This window comes from Ahaetulla prasina, chromosome 7 (genome assembly GCF_028640845.1).
Source record: "Ahaetulla prasina isolate Xishuangbanna chromosome 7, ASM2864084v1, whole genome shotgun sequence".
Taxonomy (NCBI): Eukaryota; Metazoa; Chordata; class Lepidosauria; order Squamata; family Colubridae; genus Ahaetulla; species Ahaetulla prasina.
This window is the reverse complement of record NC_080545.1, coordinates 54,046,993-54,068,423: the sequence shown is the minus strand read 5'-3', so window position 1 is coordinate 54,068,423 and position 21,431 is coordinate 54,046,993. Positions and strand designations below refer to the sequence as shown.

General features: G+C 35.8%; 1 protein-coding gene across 1 annotated transcript; it reads right to left on the bottom strand.

The window, feature by feature from the left end:
- Positions 1–10,591: 10,591 nt before the first annotated feature.
- Positions 10,592–14,981, bottom strand: RPS16 (ribosomal protein S16). The gene is made up of 6 exons (XM_058191869.1): positions 14,906–14,981; positions 14,752–14,804; positions 13,244–13,345; positions 12,699–12,795; positions 11,860–11,907; positions 10,592–10,806 (listed from the first exon to the last, which is right to left on the bottom strand). Exons 2-6 carry the CDS (start codon positions 14,797–14,799, stop codon positions 10,661–10,663), a joined length of 441 nt encoding a protein of 146 aa, XP_058047852.1. The 5' UTR covers positions 14,800–14,804; positions 14,906–14,981; the 3' UTR covers positions 10,592–10,660.
- Positions 14,982–21,431: the final 6,450 nt, after the last annotated feature.

The window sequence follows — 21,431 nt, the reverse complement described above, 5'->3', positions numbered from 1 at the left end:
TACCTTAAATATATAAGCTGACTAGTCAATTGAAAAACAAACTAACTGAAATTGTTTAGTGAGGAAAAATAAAACAAAAACAAAAATAATGTGGTTGCGTAACTGTTCATACCCCTTTACAAGTAGGGATGTGACTGTGAATTTCAGCTGGTAGGATTTTTCTGATATTTACTCTGAAAAATCTGTTGTTTCTTACAGCAAAAGCCATCGTCTGCAAAGAGCTTACAAAGCATCGAAGGGATCTCATTGTTAAAAGGTATCAGTCTGGGAAAGGACACACAAAATTTCCAAGGATTGGCTATGCTATGGAAGACAGTCATCAACAAGTGGAGAAAATATGCCATAACAATGACATTACAAAGTGAAGAAAATATGCCATAACAGTGACATTATGAAGAATGTCACTGTTATGCCATATTTTCTCCACTTATTGATGACTGTCTTCACTGTGTTCAATGGTATAGCCAAAGCATTGAAAATTTTGTGTGTCCTTCTCCAGATTGATACTTTCTAACAATGAGATCCCTTTGATGCAATGGTGAAATCTACTTACCTTCGTTACCAGTTTGGGAGCATGCATGCGTTTCTTCTGCAAATGTGCAGAGCCTTCTGTGCATGCACAGAGAGTAAAAAACAGGACGTAATAACATCCCAATGGGTGGGCGGAGCCTCCCGCCGCCGGTGCTACTGGTTTGTGCAAGCTGAATAGATCCAGCCGGATTTCACTGCTGCTTTGATATATTGTAAATTCTTTTTGTAAGTCTGATTTTTTTTTACATCTCAAAAACCTGACCTTTTAACAGAGTGTGTGGACTTTCTATACCCTCTGTAGATGAAGACTAAGCAGCCTTCCGAAATCAAACTCATTTTAGCTTAAATGTGTAAGTAGTTTAAGTTTATGAAGAACTGGATGTCCCTCCAAAATTGATGAAAAAAGAATAAGAAAACTGATCTGCTACCAAGAGGCCTACAGCAATATTGAAGGAGCTGCAGAAATTTCTGGCAAGTACTAATTGTATGCTAAATACAGTATTCTTCAAATGTGGAGTAGGGTGGCAAGATGGAAGCCTTTTCTTTAAAGAAAAACATCCAAGTCTGGCTATATTTTGCAAAAGCTTACATCAAGTATGACAAAAGCATGTGGGAGAATGTGTCCTGGTCCGATGAGACCAAGGTTGAACTTTGGGGCCATAATTCCAAAAAGTATGCTTGGTACCAAAACAACACTGTGCATCATCAGAAGTACACCATACCCACAGTGATGGGGATGGCAGCATTATGCTTTGGGGCTGCTTTTCTTAGCTGGAACTGGGGCTTTAGTCAAGGTGGAGGGAAATATGAATTATAAACAATCATTCAGTCAATTTTGGCACAAAAGCTTCGGGCCTCTGCTCAAATGCTGAAGATGAAGAAGCATTTAATCTTTCAACATACAAACAACCCAAAGTTTACTTCCAAATAACAAAAGAATGGATTCACCAGAAGAAGATATAAATTTCAGAATGATCCAAAATTGGTTCCAGCTGAATCCAATTGAAAATCTATTGGGTAACCTAAAGAGGGCTGTGCACAGGAAATGCCTTCCCTCTCTGATAGATTTGGACCACTATTGCGCTCCAAATGATTGAATGTGGTCATAAAATCAAAAGGACGTGCAACAAAATATTAGTTTAGGGGTGTGCATCTTTATACAACCACATTATTGTAAGTTTTTTTAATTGTTATTTTTTCCCTGCTTGTACAGCTTATATGTTAAAGGTGGACAGAATTCTGAAGTGATTAAGGTTGGTCTGATTTTTTTACATCTCAAAAACCTAGCATTTTAACAGGAGTGTGTAGACTTTTTGTATGTATGTATTTCAGATTAAATGAGACACTTAAATAGCGAGAAGATTTTTCACAACTATAACATTTGTTTGTGGGAATCTATTGTGGAAGAGATAGATCTGAAAGAGAACTCATCTACGGTTTCCCAATTATGCATTTTGCAAAGCACCAACAAAATTTCTTTTTGTCTACTCTCACAAAAGAAATAACATGAAAGATGCTTTCCCCCCCCCCCATTTTGTGTGTGCATCACATAGTGCATTAGGGTGATTAATTTAATAAGCTATTTATAAAGAAAGAGCAGATAGTTAAACATAGGTTTGCATTTTGAAAATTGCAGGAAAATAGGTACAATATGGAAAAACTACTCCCCTCTTTCCTGCTGTGATATTCACATTTCCATTCTGTTTTACAAAGACTTCATTGTAGGGATAGCAAGCACCCTTTGTTGGCAAGTTTGTGTGTGTGTGTGTGTGTGTGTGTGTGTGTGTGTGTGTGTGTGTATGTGCCTTTTCTCTTCTTCCTTTTGAGGTATAGCCTACCTCAGCTGCTAAGAGATCTCCTTTTTGAGGAACTACAGTAAATTCATTCCTGGAAGAAAACAAAGAGAATCCTGTATAATCAAAGGTTGTGAATAAACAGATTCCCGTGAGAGAGGTGCTTCATTCTGATTTATCTCACTTCATCAAAGACACCTTTCTTGAGCTAAGCTTTTTTTTTAAAAAAAAAAAACAGTGTGCAAGTTTGTTTCCCTTTTCATCCCCTCTTTTACAAGTATAAGAGATACCAAGAGATACTTTTGCTCATGGACATTAATTACAGTTAGAAATACTACTCGCCTCAGAAAAATCAGTAAGAGTTGGATACATTTAATAATTGAAAAGAAATAAAAAAAGGAAATGGAATAATTTCATTAAAATTGGAAAAGACAATGGGTCAGAATGACAATCAGTGATGTTAAAAGTTCATTAGCTCACTGAAACTTAGGGTCATGTACTGCTACATTTTAAGCTCGGCAGGGATATCAGGTCCACTTACATTCTACCCCTAATATATAAATTTCCAGGAAGACCACGTTCTGTGAGCCATCTTCTAGAAGTTTTGAAACTATCTATCTATGAAACTACCACCTGTACAATAGCCAAATTCTGAAACTACCACCTGTACAATAGCCACAATGAAAATAAGACTTAACTAGTTAGGAAATAATCATTTCTGATTTATTGATCACTTTAGATTTGCTAAACAAATAGCTAAACATCCTAGCTATTTTGTTTTTAGACAATATATATTTTACTTCATAGCCTTTAATATTTTAGATTTACACTTGCATGACTAGTTCATGTACCATTATAGCAGTTTATGTCACATTTCTATGTGTTATTTTAACATAGTTATACTAGTATTTATCTCACCTACTTGATTGTACTGTGGTGTTGTCTTTTTTGTGGAGGAAATTTTTGCTGGTTATTGACTGCATAAATCATTATTGTCAGAGCTATACGTACATAACACATTCAGAATTCATACAACCAGTTTGCATATATTAACTACTGCAATTCAGTTCCTTTCTGTAGTTGGTTCTCTAGATATGTAACTTGCAACAAATTAATTTTATCTCATCAATGATTTGGTAGGAATTCCTTTCCAAAAAATTCTTAGTTAGTACTCAATTTACAACCACAACTGAGCTCAAAATTTCAGTTTCTGAGCAAGGCAATTAAGTGAATTGTGCCCCATTTTATGACATTTTGTCACACTGTTAAGTGACACTGTTGCACTATTAAGTGAATCATGCAGTCATTAAGCGAAACTAGCTTCCCCCATTGAGTTCGCTTGTCAAAAGCCGGCTGGGAGGGTTATAAATGATGATCACATGACAACAGGACAGTGCAAGTGTCATAAATACATTCGCCAAGTGTCCAAATTTTGATCATGTGACCATGATGATGATGCAATCATAAGTATGAAAAATTTCCAAATTATGTTTTTTCAGTGCTGTTGTAACTTTACCAAATGAATGGTTATAAGTTGAGGACTACCCGTATTATAACTACCACTAAGATAAAGATAAAAGACTCCCTTGAGTCAATTTTAGTTACTTAGGACTTTGTGAACACTTCCATTTACTTTTCTTAGCAACAATATGGAAATGGCCACAGCCCTCCAGGATATAATTTTCAACTACCCATGTTAATTGGTTGCATTTCTTAGTGATCTCTAATCAAAATAATAATTGGATCCAGCCATGCTTAACTTTTCATGATAAGTCAAGATTGCTTAATACGGGTAGTCCTATTTTATTAATGTTAGAACAATTCTCATCCCTAATCTTAGGAAAGCATAGATTTCGGAGCAATAATGGGGCTAATAATAAGATTAATAATGGGGCCAGCATAACAACAACAAAATAATCTGAAAGATCCAATAAGTGATTCAAATCTAAACTCAAGTTGCTTTTATTAGATATGAGCAAGGTGGGAATCAGTAATCTAACCATAATCTTACTGATTTTGCTTTTGTGCAGTTGGTATTGTAATGAAAATGCTGACAAAAAGGTAAATTTGTTTTATGGATTGCTATAGGAGAAAATAAGTAATCTGCCCAAATATTCAAGTTCACATTTTCTAATATATCAATTATCAGCAAATCCCTTTAATTTGGTATGAAAATTAACCACTTATTTTCACTATTTACTTCTTTTACCCTTACTGCTTAGCCTTAGACCTACTGAACATATCATCTGGCTGGATTTTATAATATTTTATACTAAACATCTTCCTTCCTTCCCTCCCTTCCTCCGGTCTTTATCATCAATATATTTATCATAGTATTGCATTTCCTCTGTGACCTGGGATTTTTGGGAATTACAACTTCAACACATTTGCATGATACCAAGCTAGACATACATGACCTAAGGCAGTGTTAAAATGTGGTCCTAGAACCCCTCGCGGATCTGCAAAATCAAAGTTATTTGTCAGTCTATGTTTAAAAAATAATACAATATCTAAATCCCATCAGTCATGAAAAGCAGTAACGGCAACAAATGCATCAATTTTCCTTTTAAAATGGCAGTTATAAATAAATACAAGCCATACAAACAGAAGCTCTTGGGGGTCCTCCATTATTTTTTAAAAGCGGGAAACAGCCCTGAGTGCAAAAAAGTTTAAGAAACATAGATGAATCTAAGGCAACAGCTAGGGATTCTGTGCTTGATTTCTGGGATCCATATTAAATAAGGATTAACAGAAAATGCCTAAATTTTCTCAAAACATGCTGTTACAATTAAGACTTTTCCTAACTGGGATTTCTCAGTTTCCAAGCAGGTATCTCAAAACCATGGTATTTCAAAGGTAAAAAAAGGGTGTGCCCTATAAGGGTTTCTGAAATTATAAATTTGTTGTGTACATTATACAAATATCTTTAGGCAATCCTTCTCTGACAGTTCATGATTTGTAAAACACTGAAGTTATTGAAAAGTTGTTTAAAATAACTTTGCTTAGATTTTTTAAAAAAAGTCTTAAACTTCTAAATATTAGTAGAGTGTTGTATTCCCCAACATGAATGTGTTATCAACAAACAAGAATTAAAACTCACCTTGCAGTTCTTTTCAGGAGATGTAATTCACAGATAGACTCTATTGTATAAAAATAGTGAAAATCATTCTTTCTCACGCTCTTCTGAAATTTATATTAATAATCTGAGCTCTAAAGGCAGTCTTTTATTGGAGTTTAGTTATTAAAAGATCTATATTTTTTCAAAACAGGAGATTGTTAAATATTCTTTCAACTACCAAAACAAATTAGAATGACAAAATCATCCATAGAATGCTATTATTAATTAAACATTTATGCTGACATGCCAACATATTGCAGTTACCTAATTTCTATGAGGAAAAATATTGTTATGGAGAAGAGGAGCACATGTTGAATACAATCTATTAGTAAGACCCTTTAAACACAATAGGACGTAGTTTTTAGTAAACATCACTGGTCTTGCTTTTAATCCAAAGAATATCTTTGAACGCTCTTTTTAATAGTTATAATAATTATAACTACAATTAGTAATTGTAAATAAATAAAGAACATATTTATAAGTGTTTTAAACAATATTAAATTTAAAAACAAAACAAAGACTTACCTTTGAAGGTTAAAAACAGAATGTGAACCCCCAAAATATGCCACAGTATCATGAAATTGATTTTTCTCACTACGTTCATTTCAGTGCAGCAGCTTAAGGTAAAAAATATTGTCCAAATTGGTGCCCTTAATTAGGAAGGCATTTTAAAAGTCCCTATCATTTGCAGGCTCTTTCCAGTTCGATAAAGTGAAATGTTAGGTAGTAGTGGGGAATGAAACTAGCTTTCTGCCTACAGCTTTTGAGCTTTGAAAATGCTGCAGATACTTTGGCCAGGCTTTTCTCATTAGCAATGCATGGCAACCTGTATCAGTATTAGTTACATGAGCCCCTACGCTCCTACTCCTCTGTGGAACTGAATCAATCCTTTATAATGCTTGGGGAGAGCAGACCTGGCAAGCCACGATACTTAAGAGATCGTTTTGCATGTCAGCTTTGAAGCTCCTAGCAATCAGGATCCACTGTCAGAATTCAAGCATTTAGAAAAATTATTAATAATGTAATATTTTCAGAGTGCAAATAACTAGCAAGCAAACAAGTTGTAATCCCTGTCCTAAAAGTGGAACAGGTGTTTTTTCTTTCTTTTTAATAGTCTTCACAAGACTATTCACAAGGAATCTAGAGTAATATTATGGCATTTTGGTCATTTCCAATACATTATCTCCACCGAAGAGGTAATTTGAGATTGATCTTTACATTTGCTTTTCTGATATTAGCTATTTTATAGAGCTTTCTGTACTATGGATCACATTTTGGTGTTTTCGCAGTCACTGTTCACTTATGGAAGAGCCTCCCTTGAAATCAAGAGTCACACTGAAATCCACTTCTGGGCATTTGATGACTAGTTAACTGCTGATGCTTTTAAAAAATTGTTGCATTCCATTTTGTGTGTGTGTGTGTGTGTGTGTGTGTATATATATATATATATATATATATATATATATATATATATATATATATATATATATATATATATATATATATATATATATATATATATATATATTTCATTTATTTTCAAGTTTAATTGTATTTACCATGGATATTTTAATTAGTTGAATGTTTTTACTACATTGAAAAAAACTACTATGGGTCTTCATTAATTTGACCATATACCGGTACAAATAGAATAAAGTTTAGATCAATTTAGTTTTAAACTGATATCAAGCTTAAATCAGTTCTGGTGGAAAATCCTTATCAATTACTTGGCATCATTTAATACATTTCATTAACAAACTATAAGGCAACACTCAATGGAAGTAGTAGATTCTCAGTAGAGAATCAACTCAGTACATAGTAATATATTTTACTATCTGACAAGAACATTAGAAAGCCTTCTACATTGACATTACAGGACAGGACAGGACAGGACAGGACAGGACAGGACAGGACAGGATAGGATAGAATAGAATAGAATTCTTTATTGGCCAAGTGTGATTGGACACACAAGGAATTTGTCTTGGTGCATATGCTCTCAGTGTACATAAAAGAAAAGATACATTCCTCAAGAATCATAATGTACAACACTTAATGATGGTCATAGGGTACAAATAAGCAATCAAATCATATTAGGAAACAATAAATATAAATCTTAAGGATACCAGCAACAAAGTTACAGTCATACAGTCATAAGTGGGAGGTGATGGGTGATAGGAACAATGACAAGATTAATAGTAGTGTAGACTTAGTAAAGTTTGACAGTGTTGAGGGAATTATTTGTTTAGCAGAGTGATGGCATTCGGGGAAAAACTGTGTAGTTGTTCTGGTGTGCAGTGCTCTATAGTGTCATTTTGAGGGTAGGAGTTGAAGCAATTTATGTCCAGGATGCAAGGGGTCTGTAAATATTTTCACAGCCCTCTTTTTGACTTGTGCGGTATACAGGTCCTCAATGGAAGGCAGGTTGGTAGCCATTGTTTTTTCTGCAGTTCTAATTATCCTCTGAAGTCTGTGTCTGTCTTGTTGGGTTGCAGAACCGAACCAGACAGTTATAGAGGTGCAGATGATAGATTTAATAATTCCTCTGTAGAACTGTATCAGCAGCTCCTTGGGCAGTTTGAGCTTTCTGAGTTGGCACAGAAAGAACGTTCTTTGTTGTGCTTTTTTGATGACGCTTTTGATGTTAGGTGTCCATTTTAGGTCTTGAGATATGGTAGAACCTAGAAACGTGAAAGTCTCTACTGTTGATACTCTGTTGTCTAGTATTGTAAGAGGTATTAGTATGGAAGGGTTTCTCCTAAAGTCTACCACCATTTCTACAGTTTTGAGTGTGTTCAGTTAGATTGGTCTGGTCGCACCATGAGGGTGCTCCTTCACTTAGAAATATGATTGTTAACACTTATAGGAATGTAGTACCAAATCTATTATTTTGTTCCTTCAGCTCATTTTCTGGTTTTCTCTATTCCTTCTTCACTAGTCAGCAATTGCTGCAATTGCAGAAATGTTTGAGGCCTAGCTAGCTGCTTTTTTGACAGAACACTGAAAAATTGTTCAAAAAGATGAGCAAACAGCATTTTATCTTCCTAACTCATCTGTGTTGAAATAAAAAACCATTCTGTTCCTGTGCTTTAAAATGGTTTATGCCAGCAATTAAGGAAACTGTTCCAAAGATTTAGAGGCCAACTGACTCGGTATGATTTTGGGCAGCTTACATCAAGTAAAAACAGTAAAGAAAATAATGAACAGCAAGGAAACCCTGTATGTCTGGAAGTTCTTGATTTCCATTTTATTTAGAACTGGAACAAAATCAGTATTGTTTTTTTAATATAAACAGAGTATCTTCCATGGGAATAAAACTGGAAAAGAATGGTCCCTTACAATTACAAGTGTCTGCTGATAGGACACAAGTATGCTAGGAAAAACCTGGTACTACTGAACAACGGTGTAAATTAAACAGCTGAAATCTTCTACCTTCTGTTTCATTACACATTTAAAAGCATCATTTTTAAAAGAAGCATATATATGCATACTGTCATGGTTCTGAGTAATGCTCCCAAACAATTCAAGACTCTTGAGGCCTTGGCTTCCTCAGAAAGACTATAGCCGAATCTTGGCTTCAGCTAGTCGTTTTGACACATACATGATACAAATGTGTACACATAAATATTCCCAAACACTGAGATTATGAACAATTGTTCTTTTTAAATTGATAGGAAATGTTGTGGAATGTGGCAGAATTCTATTACCAGTAGTTAGGAAGTGGAGAAGCCCACTCACATTTTAGGAAAATGTGAAACCAAATAGAGGCACTTTAGTTTTGTAGTCATCACTAGTAATTTTTCTCAAACAGGAAATTATCCTTTTACAATAAACTAGGATGGTTGAAAAATCAAAAATCTTTAATTACTGATATATGAAGCTTTTGTCTCCACCTAAGAATTCTCTTAAAAGGGAGGCAGTGGCTCAGGGGCTAGGACGTTGAGCTTGTTGATCGAAAGGTCGGCAGCTCGGTGGTTCGAATCCCTAGTGCTGCCGTGTAACAGGGTGAGCTCCCGTTACTTGTCCCAGCTTCTGCCAACCTAGCAGTTTCAAAAGCACGTAAAAATGCAAGTAGAAAAAATAGGGACCACCTGTGCCTTTGGCGTCGAGTCATGCCGGCCACATGACCATGGAGACGTCTTCGGACAGCGCTGACTCTTCAGCTTTGAAATGGAGATGAGCACTGCCCCCTAGAGTCGGCAACAGCTAGCACGTATGTGCGAGGGGAATCTTTACCTAAGAATTCTCTTAAGTATCACAACCTTCCCCAAGCTCTAATGAATTGAGACATTTGTGTTGTTCTCTTAGTAAAATTGAAGCCTTTTTCTATTGCTTTGTTCCAGGATTTTTTCTACTTCCAATAGTTTTCAATTCAGGGATTTCTTGATGGTCTCTCATTCAAATATTAAACAAGCCTAACCTCATTTAACTTTTCAAAATCAGAGTCCTTTTCAATAATTAAGCTATCAAAGGAACTATGGAGAATATGATAAAAATGCTATTTGGAACATCCTTTAAAACATATTTTATATATATGTGAGTTTATTGTTTTTTCATTATAGAGGGAATTATAGGCAGGACCGAGAACTTTGTGTGCAAATCTGTTAACACTACAAATTATTATCCAGTAGATATAGAATCTGGCAATACATGGGAGATTACATGGGAGACATTAGAACTCTCTGTAATTTGAAAATATACAAAATTAAACAAAACTTAGTAATTCTAATTCTAAGATAATTACTATTTTACTACTGTACAGAATTCCATATATGCTTTGTTACACTGAGGTAAAAATATTTACTATTGAGTTTAGGAACACAATCTACACTGAATGGAGGACTTTGTTCCAAAATGTCTGCCAGTTTTGAGAAAAGCCCATGTAGCTGAAGTGAAGCCAAAGAAACTAAAATATTTTTTACTCACACCAGATAGAATTAAGTGTTAACCCAGTTTACTGTACTTTTTTATGGAACTGTATTTTTTAATGTCTAATTAAGTTATAATTCATATTGAGTAAACCCTTAAGACTGCACTAAAAGACAGAAGTTTAAATTAGCTAGTATAATTTTAATACTGACTCTAATCATGGATACATTCTATATCATACATATGAAGCATTCCCCTGAAACATCACAAGAACAGATTGAAATGTAGTTCTCAGAAACACAAGTTATTTATTTAAATTTTATCTTTTATTTCAAATAGACAAAGTTTCCTTTTAACGATAGGATTTTTGGTAACGTGCACGAGCACCAGGTCCACCAAACTTCTTGGACTCACAACGTCGAGGATCAGCAACTAACAAGGTCCTATCATACTGGATGAGGATATCCTTTATTTCCTTCTTAGACGCTTCATCAACATCTTGAGAAAAATAAAACATCTGTATTAGTCTTTGAAGCTATTGTTATAATCAGTCCTATAATATTCCTCAGAAATGGTAACTTATAGGAAGCATCAAGAAATAAAATCTTTGAAGAAGCACTTAATTTATATGGTCAATATTGGTTTAAGTATACGTGAATGAGATGAACAGCAGCAAAAAATAAAGTTAATGAAAACTTACATTTCTGGTAATAAGCCACCAGTGCTTTGGAAATAGATTGCCGAATTGCTATAGAAGAAATAAGTAAAAAAAATATTTACTATTGAGTTTAGGAACACAATCTACAGCATCCACTGAATGGAGGACTTTGTTCCAAAATGTCTGCCAGTTTTGAGAAAAGCCCATGTAGCTGAAGTGAAGCCAAAGAAACTAAAATATTTTTTACTCACACCAGATAGAATTAAGTGTTAACCCAGTTTACTGTACTTTTTTATGGAACTGTATTTTTTAATGTCTAATTAAGTTATAATTCATATTGAGTAAACCCTTAAGACTGCACTAAAAGACAGAAGTTTAAATTAGCTAGTATAATTTTAATACTGACTCTAATCATGGATACATTCTATATCATACATATGAAGCATTCCCCTGAAACATCACAAGAACAGATTAAAATGTAGTTCTCAGAAACACAAGTTATTTATTTAAATTTTATCTTTTATTTCAAATAGACAAAGTTTCCTTTTAACGATAGGATTTTTGGTAACGTGCACGAGCACCAGGTCCACCAAACTTCTTGGACTCTGGCGTCGAGGATCAGCAACTAACAAGGTCCTATCATACTGGATGAGGATATCCTTTATTTCCTTCTTAGACGCTTCATCAACATCTTGAGAAAAATAAAACATCTGTATTAGTCTTTGAAGCTATTGTTATAATCAGTCCTATAATATTCCTCAGAAATGGTAACTTATAGGAAGCATCAAGAAATAAAATCTTTGAAGAAGCACTTAATTTATATGGTCAATATTGGCTTAAGTATACGTGAATGAGATGAACAGCAGCAAAAAATAAAGTTAATGAAAACTTACATTTCTGGTAATAAGCCACCAGTGCTTTGGAAATAGATTGCCGAATTGCTATAGAAGAAATAAGTAAAAAAAATATTAAGTTGAAACAAAAATGCTACATGTTGCTAGTAAACGTTAAATCAGATATTTTAACTGTGGAGTCTTTGGAGCAATACTTCAGATTTACATTAGTATTTATTTGTATTTCACTTTTATTTTTACAAAAAACTCAAGGAGGCAGACATATCCAACCCACCTTCTTCCGATTTTCCCCACAACTAGTGGGTTGGGTAGAGAGTGACTGGTCCAAAGTGATCCAGCTGGCTTTCAAGGCTAAAGTTTCAAGCCTTGATGCTTTAATCTCTAGACCAAACTGGCTCTCTGGCTCTATACATATGTATAAACCAGTGCTTCTCAATTATTTTCTGTCATGCCTCCCTAGGAAGAAGAAAACATTTTTCGCGCCCCCCGCAAAAATATGACGAGGCGTATGTAGCGCTTGGCTTCACTGTGACTACGGTGGGAGATGAGGAAACGCGCCCTTTACGGAGCCTCGCGCCCCCCCCTGGGGGGCACGCCCCACTATTTGAGAAGCACTGGTATAAACAATGATAAATAGCAATAATCTGCTACAGAGCAAAACACCAAATAAAATATAGCAGACTTCTCTAAACTTGTAAATCAGGTGGACTATCAATCAATATAGCTAGCTAGGGGCCAGTAAAATACATCGAGAAATATCTGATTAGAAACTGATTCATACAGGTGATAACAGATTTTACAAGTATACATGTTATTATATTTGGTTAGCTGATACATTTAATAATATACTTTTCTGCTGTAAAATGAGCTGCTCATACCGTATATCTGGGCCACATGACCACCACCCTTCACACGGACTCTTATGTCAACTCCTGCAAAGCGCTCTTTGCCCAGTAATAGTACTGGTTCAAGCAGCTGAGAGAGAAAAGGCATTTAGTTAATAGTCCTAAACAAGCTTCTCACTTAATGCAGAAATGTCTGAGTAAACATACGTTAGATTTATAGAATACAATCACTATTCTTTGAATTTACTATTTTTACATCACCAAGTGAAATTATAGTAAATATTCTGTTTTCATCCAAGAAATTTATATCTTGCCATCTTAACAATTCACCCAATTATTTCATTATATTTCAACAAAGAATCCTTAAATAACTCCTCGAAGAGTTTCAACTAACTTTATTTATTTATTTTATTATTTTGATTTATATACCGCCCTTTTCCCGAAGGACTCATGCAATGACACAACTTGCATGCAATGACACAGAAACAAATAGAACCATTTCATTTACTTTCAATCCTTTACAGCTTTCAATCACTGTATTACTGCACAAAAGTAGCAGAAAGTAGAAAATCACTTACTTTGTATTGGAGAGTTCTGGGTTCAATCATTTCCAGAGGCCTTCCATTCACCTTAATAAGCCCATTTCCTCTTTTGCAGTGAGCAACTGCAGTAGCAGTTTTCTAAATGGGGGTTGGGTTGGTAATAAAAATATTAGGCAAAGTTATAGCATTTAAGACAGATCAGCACTGCATAAAGTATAAAAATCCAGAATATTCTACTACATACATCACTGTTAATTATCACTCTCTATATATCTTGCTATTGAAACCAATCAACTGAAGCTTTTACCTACCCCACTTTTTGTTGCCAAGAAACCTAAATTATAGATGCAATTGTCAATCAACTAATAGGAAACTCAAAAAAAGGAATCCAGTGATTACAGATGAAATGAGAAGTTTTTGAGATAAGTACATTCTATTGCAAAGCCACTGAGCTTATGCCAAACATTATGTATTATTAAATGTGTTTGCCATCCATTAAGCCTTCAGGAGACTCTGGGTATTTGAACATGAATTGGTGCACATTAGAACTACTAGACACAAGAACAGTTTTCCCCCAAACGCCATCGTTCTGCTAAACAAATCATTCCCAACACCACTGTCAAACTATTCACTAAATCTGCATTACTATTAATCTTCTCCCACTTATGACTGTAAGTTGTTGCTGTATCCTTAAGATTTATATCGATTGTTTTGTAGTATGATTCAATTGCTTATTTGTACCCTCTGACTATCATTAAGTGTTGTACCTTATGATTCTTGATGAATTATCTTCTCTTTTTATGTACACTGAGATCGTATGAACCAAAGACAAATTCCTTGTGTGTCCAAACACACTTGGCCAATAAATTAAATCAATCAATCAATCTATCTATCTATCTAAACTAGCTATCATCTAGCTACCTACCTAATTTGGGAGCTAGCCAAATTCATCCATTCTGGCCAGCAATAGCTGATAAGCAACCAATTCCTATGGTAGCAGTCATTCTGGTTAACGGCAAAGATGGCAGGAATTCTGGTACCATCTTTCAACCTTATACTCAGTGATGTGATTCAGCCAGTTCACACAACTTCGGGAGAACCGGTTGTTAACTTTCTGAGCAATTTGGTGAACTGGCTGTTGGAAGAAATCATTAGGGCAGAGAACCGGTTGTTAAATTACTTGAATCCCACCACTGCCTATACTCCCACCCACCCCCGCAGTCCCATCCCCAGAACACACCTAACCGCTTATCCGCCTTTCCACCCCACGTGCCTCGGTTAAACCGCCGCACGCGGAATACAGAAAGCGCCCGTTTTCCTTCGTCAAGGTTTAGGCCAAATCCCGACACTCGAGTGGGAAAACGTGGCTGTGGAGGAGTGGCATTGTGCGCACAGAAAATGAGAAACGAGGGGTACTTTTCAGCGTCGGGCCAAGGCAACTTTCGGGCAACAAGAGCATCCTGTTGCCCCCTCAATTTCTCGGCTTTTTATGAGGAGGAAGAGGAGACGAGTTAGGCCCGTTCGAACAACCACGCGAGCCTCACCTTCCTGCCGAAAACCTGAACGCTCTGGAGGGGCCCCTTAGCCGGCATGGTGCCTGAAGGAGACAGAAAGATAAACCGACGAAGAAAGTGAGTGACCAGATCGACCCCCCCTCCCCCAGCAAAACTTCGACGAGAGAGAGCGGCTCTCACCCACCTTCTGCAAAAGCAGCAGCGAAAGAAAGAACAGGGTTTCCCAACCAACTTTCCCAGGGGCCGGCTCGGCCAGCAAAGGTAGCGTCACTTCCGGAAACGCGATGCCGCGCTTTCCGGCAACCGCTCTGGCTTCTGTTTTGTCTTCCAGCTCTGGTTTCTGTGGGTGGGGCGGCTTGTCGGAATATGCAGGTGGTTTCGGCGGTGTCTTTCAGTGACAGAATGGGACTCATTCATTCCTCCTATTGGCGGTTTTCTCCCCCCGATTAACGTATGATTTCTATCCACGCATTTTAAACATGAAAAGGTGGTTGCCATAGATATGGACAGATTGTATTCACGCGTAGTTACGCTTCAGCATATTACGCTGTGGGAAACCAATCGACACGCTTAGCTTAGTTTCGGTGTCTTATGCAGACCCAGAAAACTTGTTTGAGAAGACAGTGGCTTCACCAACCATGGGTAAACGTGCGGAAATGCATGCTTCAAATTTAGGTGAATGTTAGAATACCAGTATTGCCAAATTAAAGCCATCTGACCAGTTTGGCTTGTTTTGTTAAGTTTAGTCATTTGTTTTCTCTGGAGCTTCAACTTTGGATTCAAGATATTTAGTATAAACTGGAGGAACATTTCCTATATTTAATAATGGAGCATCCTGGTGCCACATTGGTGGTAACAAGTAACTTAAATTAGCCCGTATAATGGGATCTTGTATTCAGGATTTGGTTTATCTCCCTCTATTAGGCAAGGGAGATGATCATCTGTTATTTGCCTGACTAAAGATATGATAGATACAGTAGTTTGGCAGGATTCACTTAAGAACCAGATGATTCACTTAACAACTGCAGTAATTTGCTTAACTGTGGCAAAGAAGGTTGTAAACTAGGGCACAACTTATTTAACAACTGTCTTGCTTAGCAATGGAATTTGGTCTCCACTGTGGTTGTAAGTGAAGGACTACTTGTAGTGTCTTAGCATAATAAATGCTTTTCAGTTCTGCTTTACCATTTGAATTGATGATTTGCCAAAAATCAGTTTATTCAGTTTGCTAAGACCTTTAAAGAGAGGATTATCTTCAAAGTCCTAATAGCATCAGGATTAGTTAAATAATTATTTTGTAGTTCAATTCAAATTGTCTTAAATGGATGATTATCAGTTATTTTTCATTTGAAAACTTGGAAAGAATCAATGCAAGGTATTAGTAAGGAAGAAAGGAAAGTTTGGAAAGTTCAGACCAGAGGTGAAATCCAGCAAGTTCTGACAGGTTCTGGAGAACCAGTAGTGGAAATTTTGAATAGTTCATAGAACTGGCAAATACCACCTCTGGCTGGCCCCAGAGTGGGGTGAGAATGGAGATTTTGCAATATCCTTCCCCCAGGAGTGGGAAAGGAATGGGGATTTTGCAGTATCTTTCCCCTGCCATGCCCACCAAGCCACACCACGCCCACCAAGCCACGCCCACAGAACTGGTAGTAAAAAAAATTGGATTTCACCACTGGTTCAGATACATAAGATTGATGATTTGGCTACATTATGGTATATTATTGAAGAGAATTCCAGAAAGCTAGTGCTAAACTGTGCTTTAGCTTGTCTGTTGAACTTTAAAATATATCCAACTATTTCTGATCCTATGTTTTACCTTCCAAAATTGCCCTTCCTTGGGCTCTTTACATAAACAGCAGTGCTATTTTGTTCTTTAAAACAATTGCATTAAGGAGGATTCTATTATAAGCAAAAGCAAACATAAGTGGCAAATCAGCTGTTATAATATTGAACAAGTAAGGATGTACAAATACTTCAATTTTTCAAAATACTGCTTCCTGAAGGGCACATATAATAAATTCAGTGATGATTACATCATTACATTAATTCTTTGTCCTTTCTATTCAAGGTGGAGTCTAAATAATATTTACAGTTAAGACTTGATGGTATCCCAGTTGATAACATATATCACAGTTGTGTGCATGTAAGACTTCTTATCTTTGGAATTAATAGAACCTTAATTGAATATAGTCATTTTTTGAACGCTACATTGTGCTCCAAGTCTGAATGCTGTATGTACTGGGTGTAATCTCAAGAGCAGAGGTGTCAAACCTGCAGCCCAGAGGCCGGATGCATCATGCGCTGGCCACCCCCATGTTAGAGAAGGGGGGGGGGAAGTCATGATAGGTCACATGATGACAATGTGACAATGCAAGTTTGACACCCCTGCTCTGAAGGCTCAAACCTGATTTCAGACAATCAAGTTCTAGCTTAGTTTTATGTTCTGCCTTGTGGAGATTGTCTCCCTTTGATGGAAATGCTAAATGAAAAACCCTCAGGTTTGTATATGCCTCATCCTCTTCATTCTCTGTTTGAGATTATCAGAGAGTTTAGATGTAGACAGCCAGAGCAACGGAACCTTTATTTTCTGACAGACTTCCCCAACCTTTTCAGCTTTGTGGACTGGCAGGAGGGGAGGGGAGGCAGGAGCAAAGGAGATGGTTCCACGCACACACACCATTCATGCAAATGGAGTGCACTTGCGCTTGCCCACTGCTCCCATGAGTGGGGATGCATGCATGTGCTCACCTGCTATTTCCATGGCCCAGTTCCAAAAGGCTCAATGCCTAGTAGTGGGCCGCAGCCCAGATGTTGGGGACCTCTGTTTTACGCTATTGTTTCAACTGGGAACTTTGTGTGTGTGTGTGTGTGTGTGTATATATTAAATATGATAGTTTGCCATATTTATTTTTATTGTTATTATATACTGCCCAGAATCAGTTATTGTGAGATGGGTGGCCATGTAAATTTGATTGTTTAATTGATTGATAGATAGATAAATAAATCTTACAATCTTTATATATAAGGGAGCCTTTAATCTGATTCATTTTGATGTCTTCTGCTGAACTGTAAGGGAAACTTACATGAACAGTCTGTTGAATGTCTTTCCCCCTTCCTGAAATGTTTGAAAGAATGGACTCTGTAGTATATATTATTATTGTATTTCTCTATTATTCTTGCTTTTAAAAATGTTATGACTTTTATATTTTTTTTCCTTCTGTCAGAAATAATTTAGATGTCACAAATTTTGTGTTATGGCTTGTAACATTAAAATACAGATAGTCAAATGTATATACAGTATCAAAATCTGTACATTAAGTGAACTATGGACTGTTTGCAATTGTACGGCAACTTGAATGTTCTGTTTACACTTAATCCTTTATAATTGAGTTTATTTTACTTTATATGTTAGTCATGAGTCAGTCACAATAAATGATTTTTGAAAAGGCCACTAAATACTTTCAAGGACAACCAACTGATCTACTCTCTAATAAACAATTTGGTTTCAGAAAAAAATTATCATGTAAATTACAACTTCTTCACTGCAAAAACATAAGGACTACAAATCTTGATCAAGGCAAAACAATAGATGCAATCTACATAGACTTCTGTAAAGCTTTTGACTCAGTGGTACACGACAAACTTCTCCTAAAACTAAAATCCTACGGCATCTCCAGACCCCTCCACAATTGGATAATAGCGTTCCTGTCAAACAGACAAGAAGTGGTCAAAATAGGCAGTGCCCTATCAAATCCTGTTCCTGTCAATAGCAGCGTTCCCCAAGGCAGTGTTCTTGGACCAACACTCTTCATATTATACATTAATGATCTCTGTGACCATATTAAAAGTAATTGTGTTCTGTTCGCTGACAATGTCAAACTATTTAACACTACCAATAATACAGCTACTCTTCAAAAAGACCTTGACTTTGTGTCAGAATGGTCTAAAACCTGTCAACTCCAAATCTCAACCAGTAAATGCTCTGTCTTACACATTGGAAAAAAGAATACAAACACTAAATACAAACTCGACGGACATTACCTTACAGATGACCCCCCACCCAGTCAAAGACCTTGGAGTCTTCATATCCAATGACCTAAGTGCCAAAGCCCACTGCAACTACATTGCAAAAATGGCATTAAGAGTTGTTAACCTAATCTTACGTAGCTGCTTCTCCAGAAACACTACACTACTAACCAGAGCATATAAAACCAATAGACCAATACTTGAATACAGCTCACCTGTCTGGAACCCATACCACATTTCAGACATCAATACAATTGAACGTGTCCAGAAATATTTTACAAGAAGAGTTCTCCACCCCTCTGAATATAACAAAATACTCACCAGACTTGAAATTTTGGGTTTAGAAAACTTAGAATTCGGCTGCCTTCGACAGGACCTATGTTTAAGTCATAGAATCATCTATTTCAAAGTCCTTCCTGTTGAAGATTACTTCAGCTTCAATCACAACAATAAAGAGCAAACAATAGATTTAAACTTAATGTTAACCACTTCAATCTTGATTGCAGAAAATATGACTTCAGTAACAGAGTTATTAATGCTTGGAACACACTACCAGACTCTGTGGTATCTACTCAAAATCCCCAAAGCTTTAACCAAAAACTGTCTACTGTTGACCTCACCCCATTCCTAAGAGGTCTTTAAGGGGCGTGCATAAGAGCACAAACGTGCGTACCATTCCTGTCCTTCTGTTTCCTTTCATTATATCCAATTTATATAGTTATTTCATACTTATACTCATATATATGCTTATATACTAAATAGTTACTTCATGCTTATGCTTATATATACTGTTGTGACAAAATAAATAAATAAATAAAATAAAAATAAATTACTGTATGTAGTTATATCAAAAATATTGTATAAACCAAGCTGCAATTGTTGGAGAAACCACAATGACTGAAAAAAATGAACATGATTAAATGTTTATATGCATCTGCATCTTATGCACTAATTATTTTAATTTAGTAACTTGGCTCTTAATATTTACATTGTTTATATTTTGCAGTTCTAATTATTCCCAGAGGTTATTGAAGCATCTTCAAAGTAGTAGTGCTATGTGGTCCAAATATATTGGGTTTCTTTTGTTGTGTAGAATTAGGTGTTAGGAAATGAGGCATAGGAACCTCACTAGTTGATACCAAATTTACCCCTTAACATCATTTCAAGCTTTGAAAGGCACTGAGAAAATAGCCTGGATTGGAATATAATAATACTGGTATAACAAGATTATCTACTGTTGGGGGAACATGATTCACAGACTATACAATGAGGATAAAGCTGTTTATTTGGGGCCACTGTAATATTTTCTCAAAAGAAATTTGGAATGAATATATAGATATATGAAACTTGGTTGAGGATATCATATTTTTCCAGCACAATTTTTCTCTTAAAATGTATGTTCCATTATAGTCCATTTGCCTACAATGCCTATTTCAAGAGAATGGATAGTCCTCTATGGGTATAACATCCTTTTGTTCTAAAACCAGTTCAGTACTACTGAGATGATTCTTGCTAACATGTTATTCATTTCATCTGCTTGTGACAGGAAAAATAAAAAAACAATTACACAAATGCAAAATATTTGGAAATATGTTAAATTGGAGCGCCTTACAAGTTTAGAAACAAGCCATGAGTTAAATCCAGATTGTTATGAGAATGGGAATGTTTTATAGAGCAAGACAGAATGGCTAAAAGTTTTAGACTAGGAATGCAGAGAGCAAGGGTCAAGTCCATTTCTGGAAACTGACTGGATAATGTTGGGTCAGTCATACACTCAGCACAAAGTAACCATAATGCATTGTAAAATGAAATCCCCACAAAGAGAGATATCAATGAAATAAAATATTTTCCTTTATTCTTAAACCTTATTGAAATAATAATCAAATGATACAAAAAAATAACTTGCATTGTGTATGTGTGCCAAACAATAACTAAGATATAGAAAGTGATAACTAAAAAGGATCTTAAAAATCATACTTTTATATCATAGCATGTTCTTTCACATGACATTTTGGACATTACTAGTAAAATTTCTGCACCACATGTTGCCTATTTCCTACATATGTTGTATCCTATGTATGATGGAGAGGATCCTACATTTTTTCTATGTGTTATATATTATTATATTAGCCATAGTGTTCATATGCAAACCTCTTTTTTGGTTTTTGGAAAGTACTGTTAAGCAAATTGGGTTTTTCATTCTGCAGTAACACAATTTATTTTGTTTTTAAGTCAATGGGTAAGTACCAGAAGCAATATATTCAACAAAGGCAATCACTCTTAATTGTATGATGTGAGTGTTCAGATAAAGAAGAGCGATCAGGACATTAATTCTTTTAAAATGATCAAAACCTCTAAGTAGCCATGATACTAGGTGCTGTGTAAGGATGTAGACAGCATACTTGAAATGAACAGAAATAAGTATCTATAGAAACCTGAGTGGTTTGTTTTGTTTCTAGACCATGGATGTCCAGCCTTTTGGCTTGCCTGGGCCACATTGAGTGAAGAGGAGTTATATGGGGCCACATATAAAACAAGTAATATAGTTAATGTATGCAAATCACATAATAATGTTAAAAGTTTACAATCTTATGGGCTGCATTACTAGCTGTCTAGGGCCATATCGCCTGTAGGTTGGTCACATCTGTTCTAGAGCCACACTTTAAAAATACAAGCTTTCA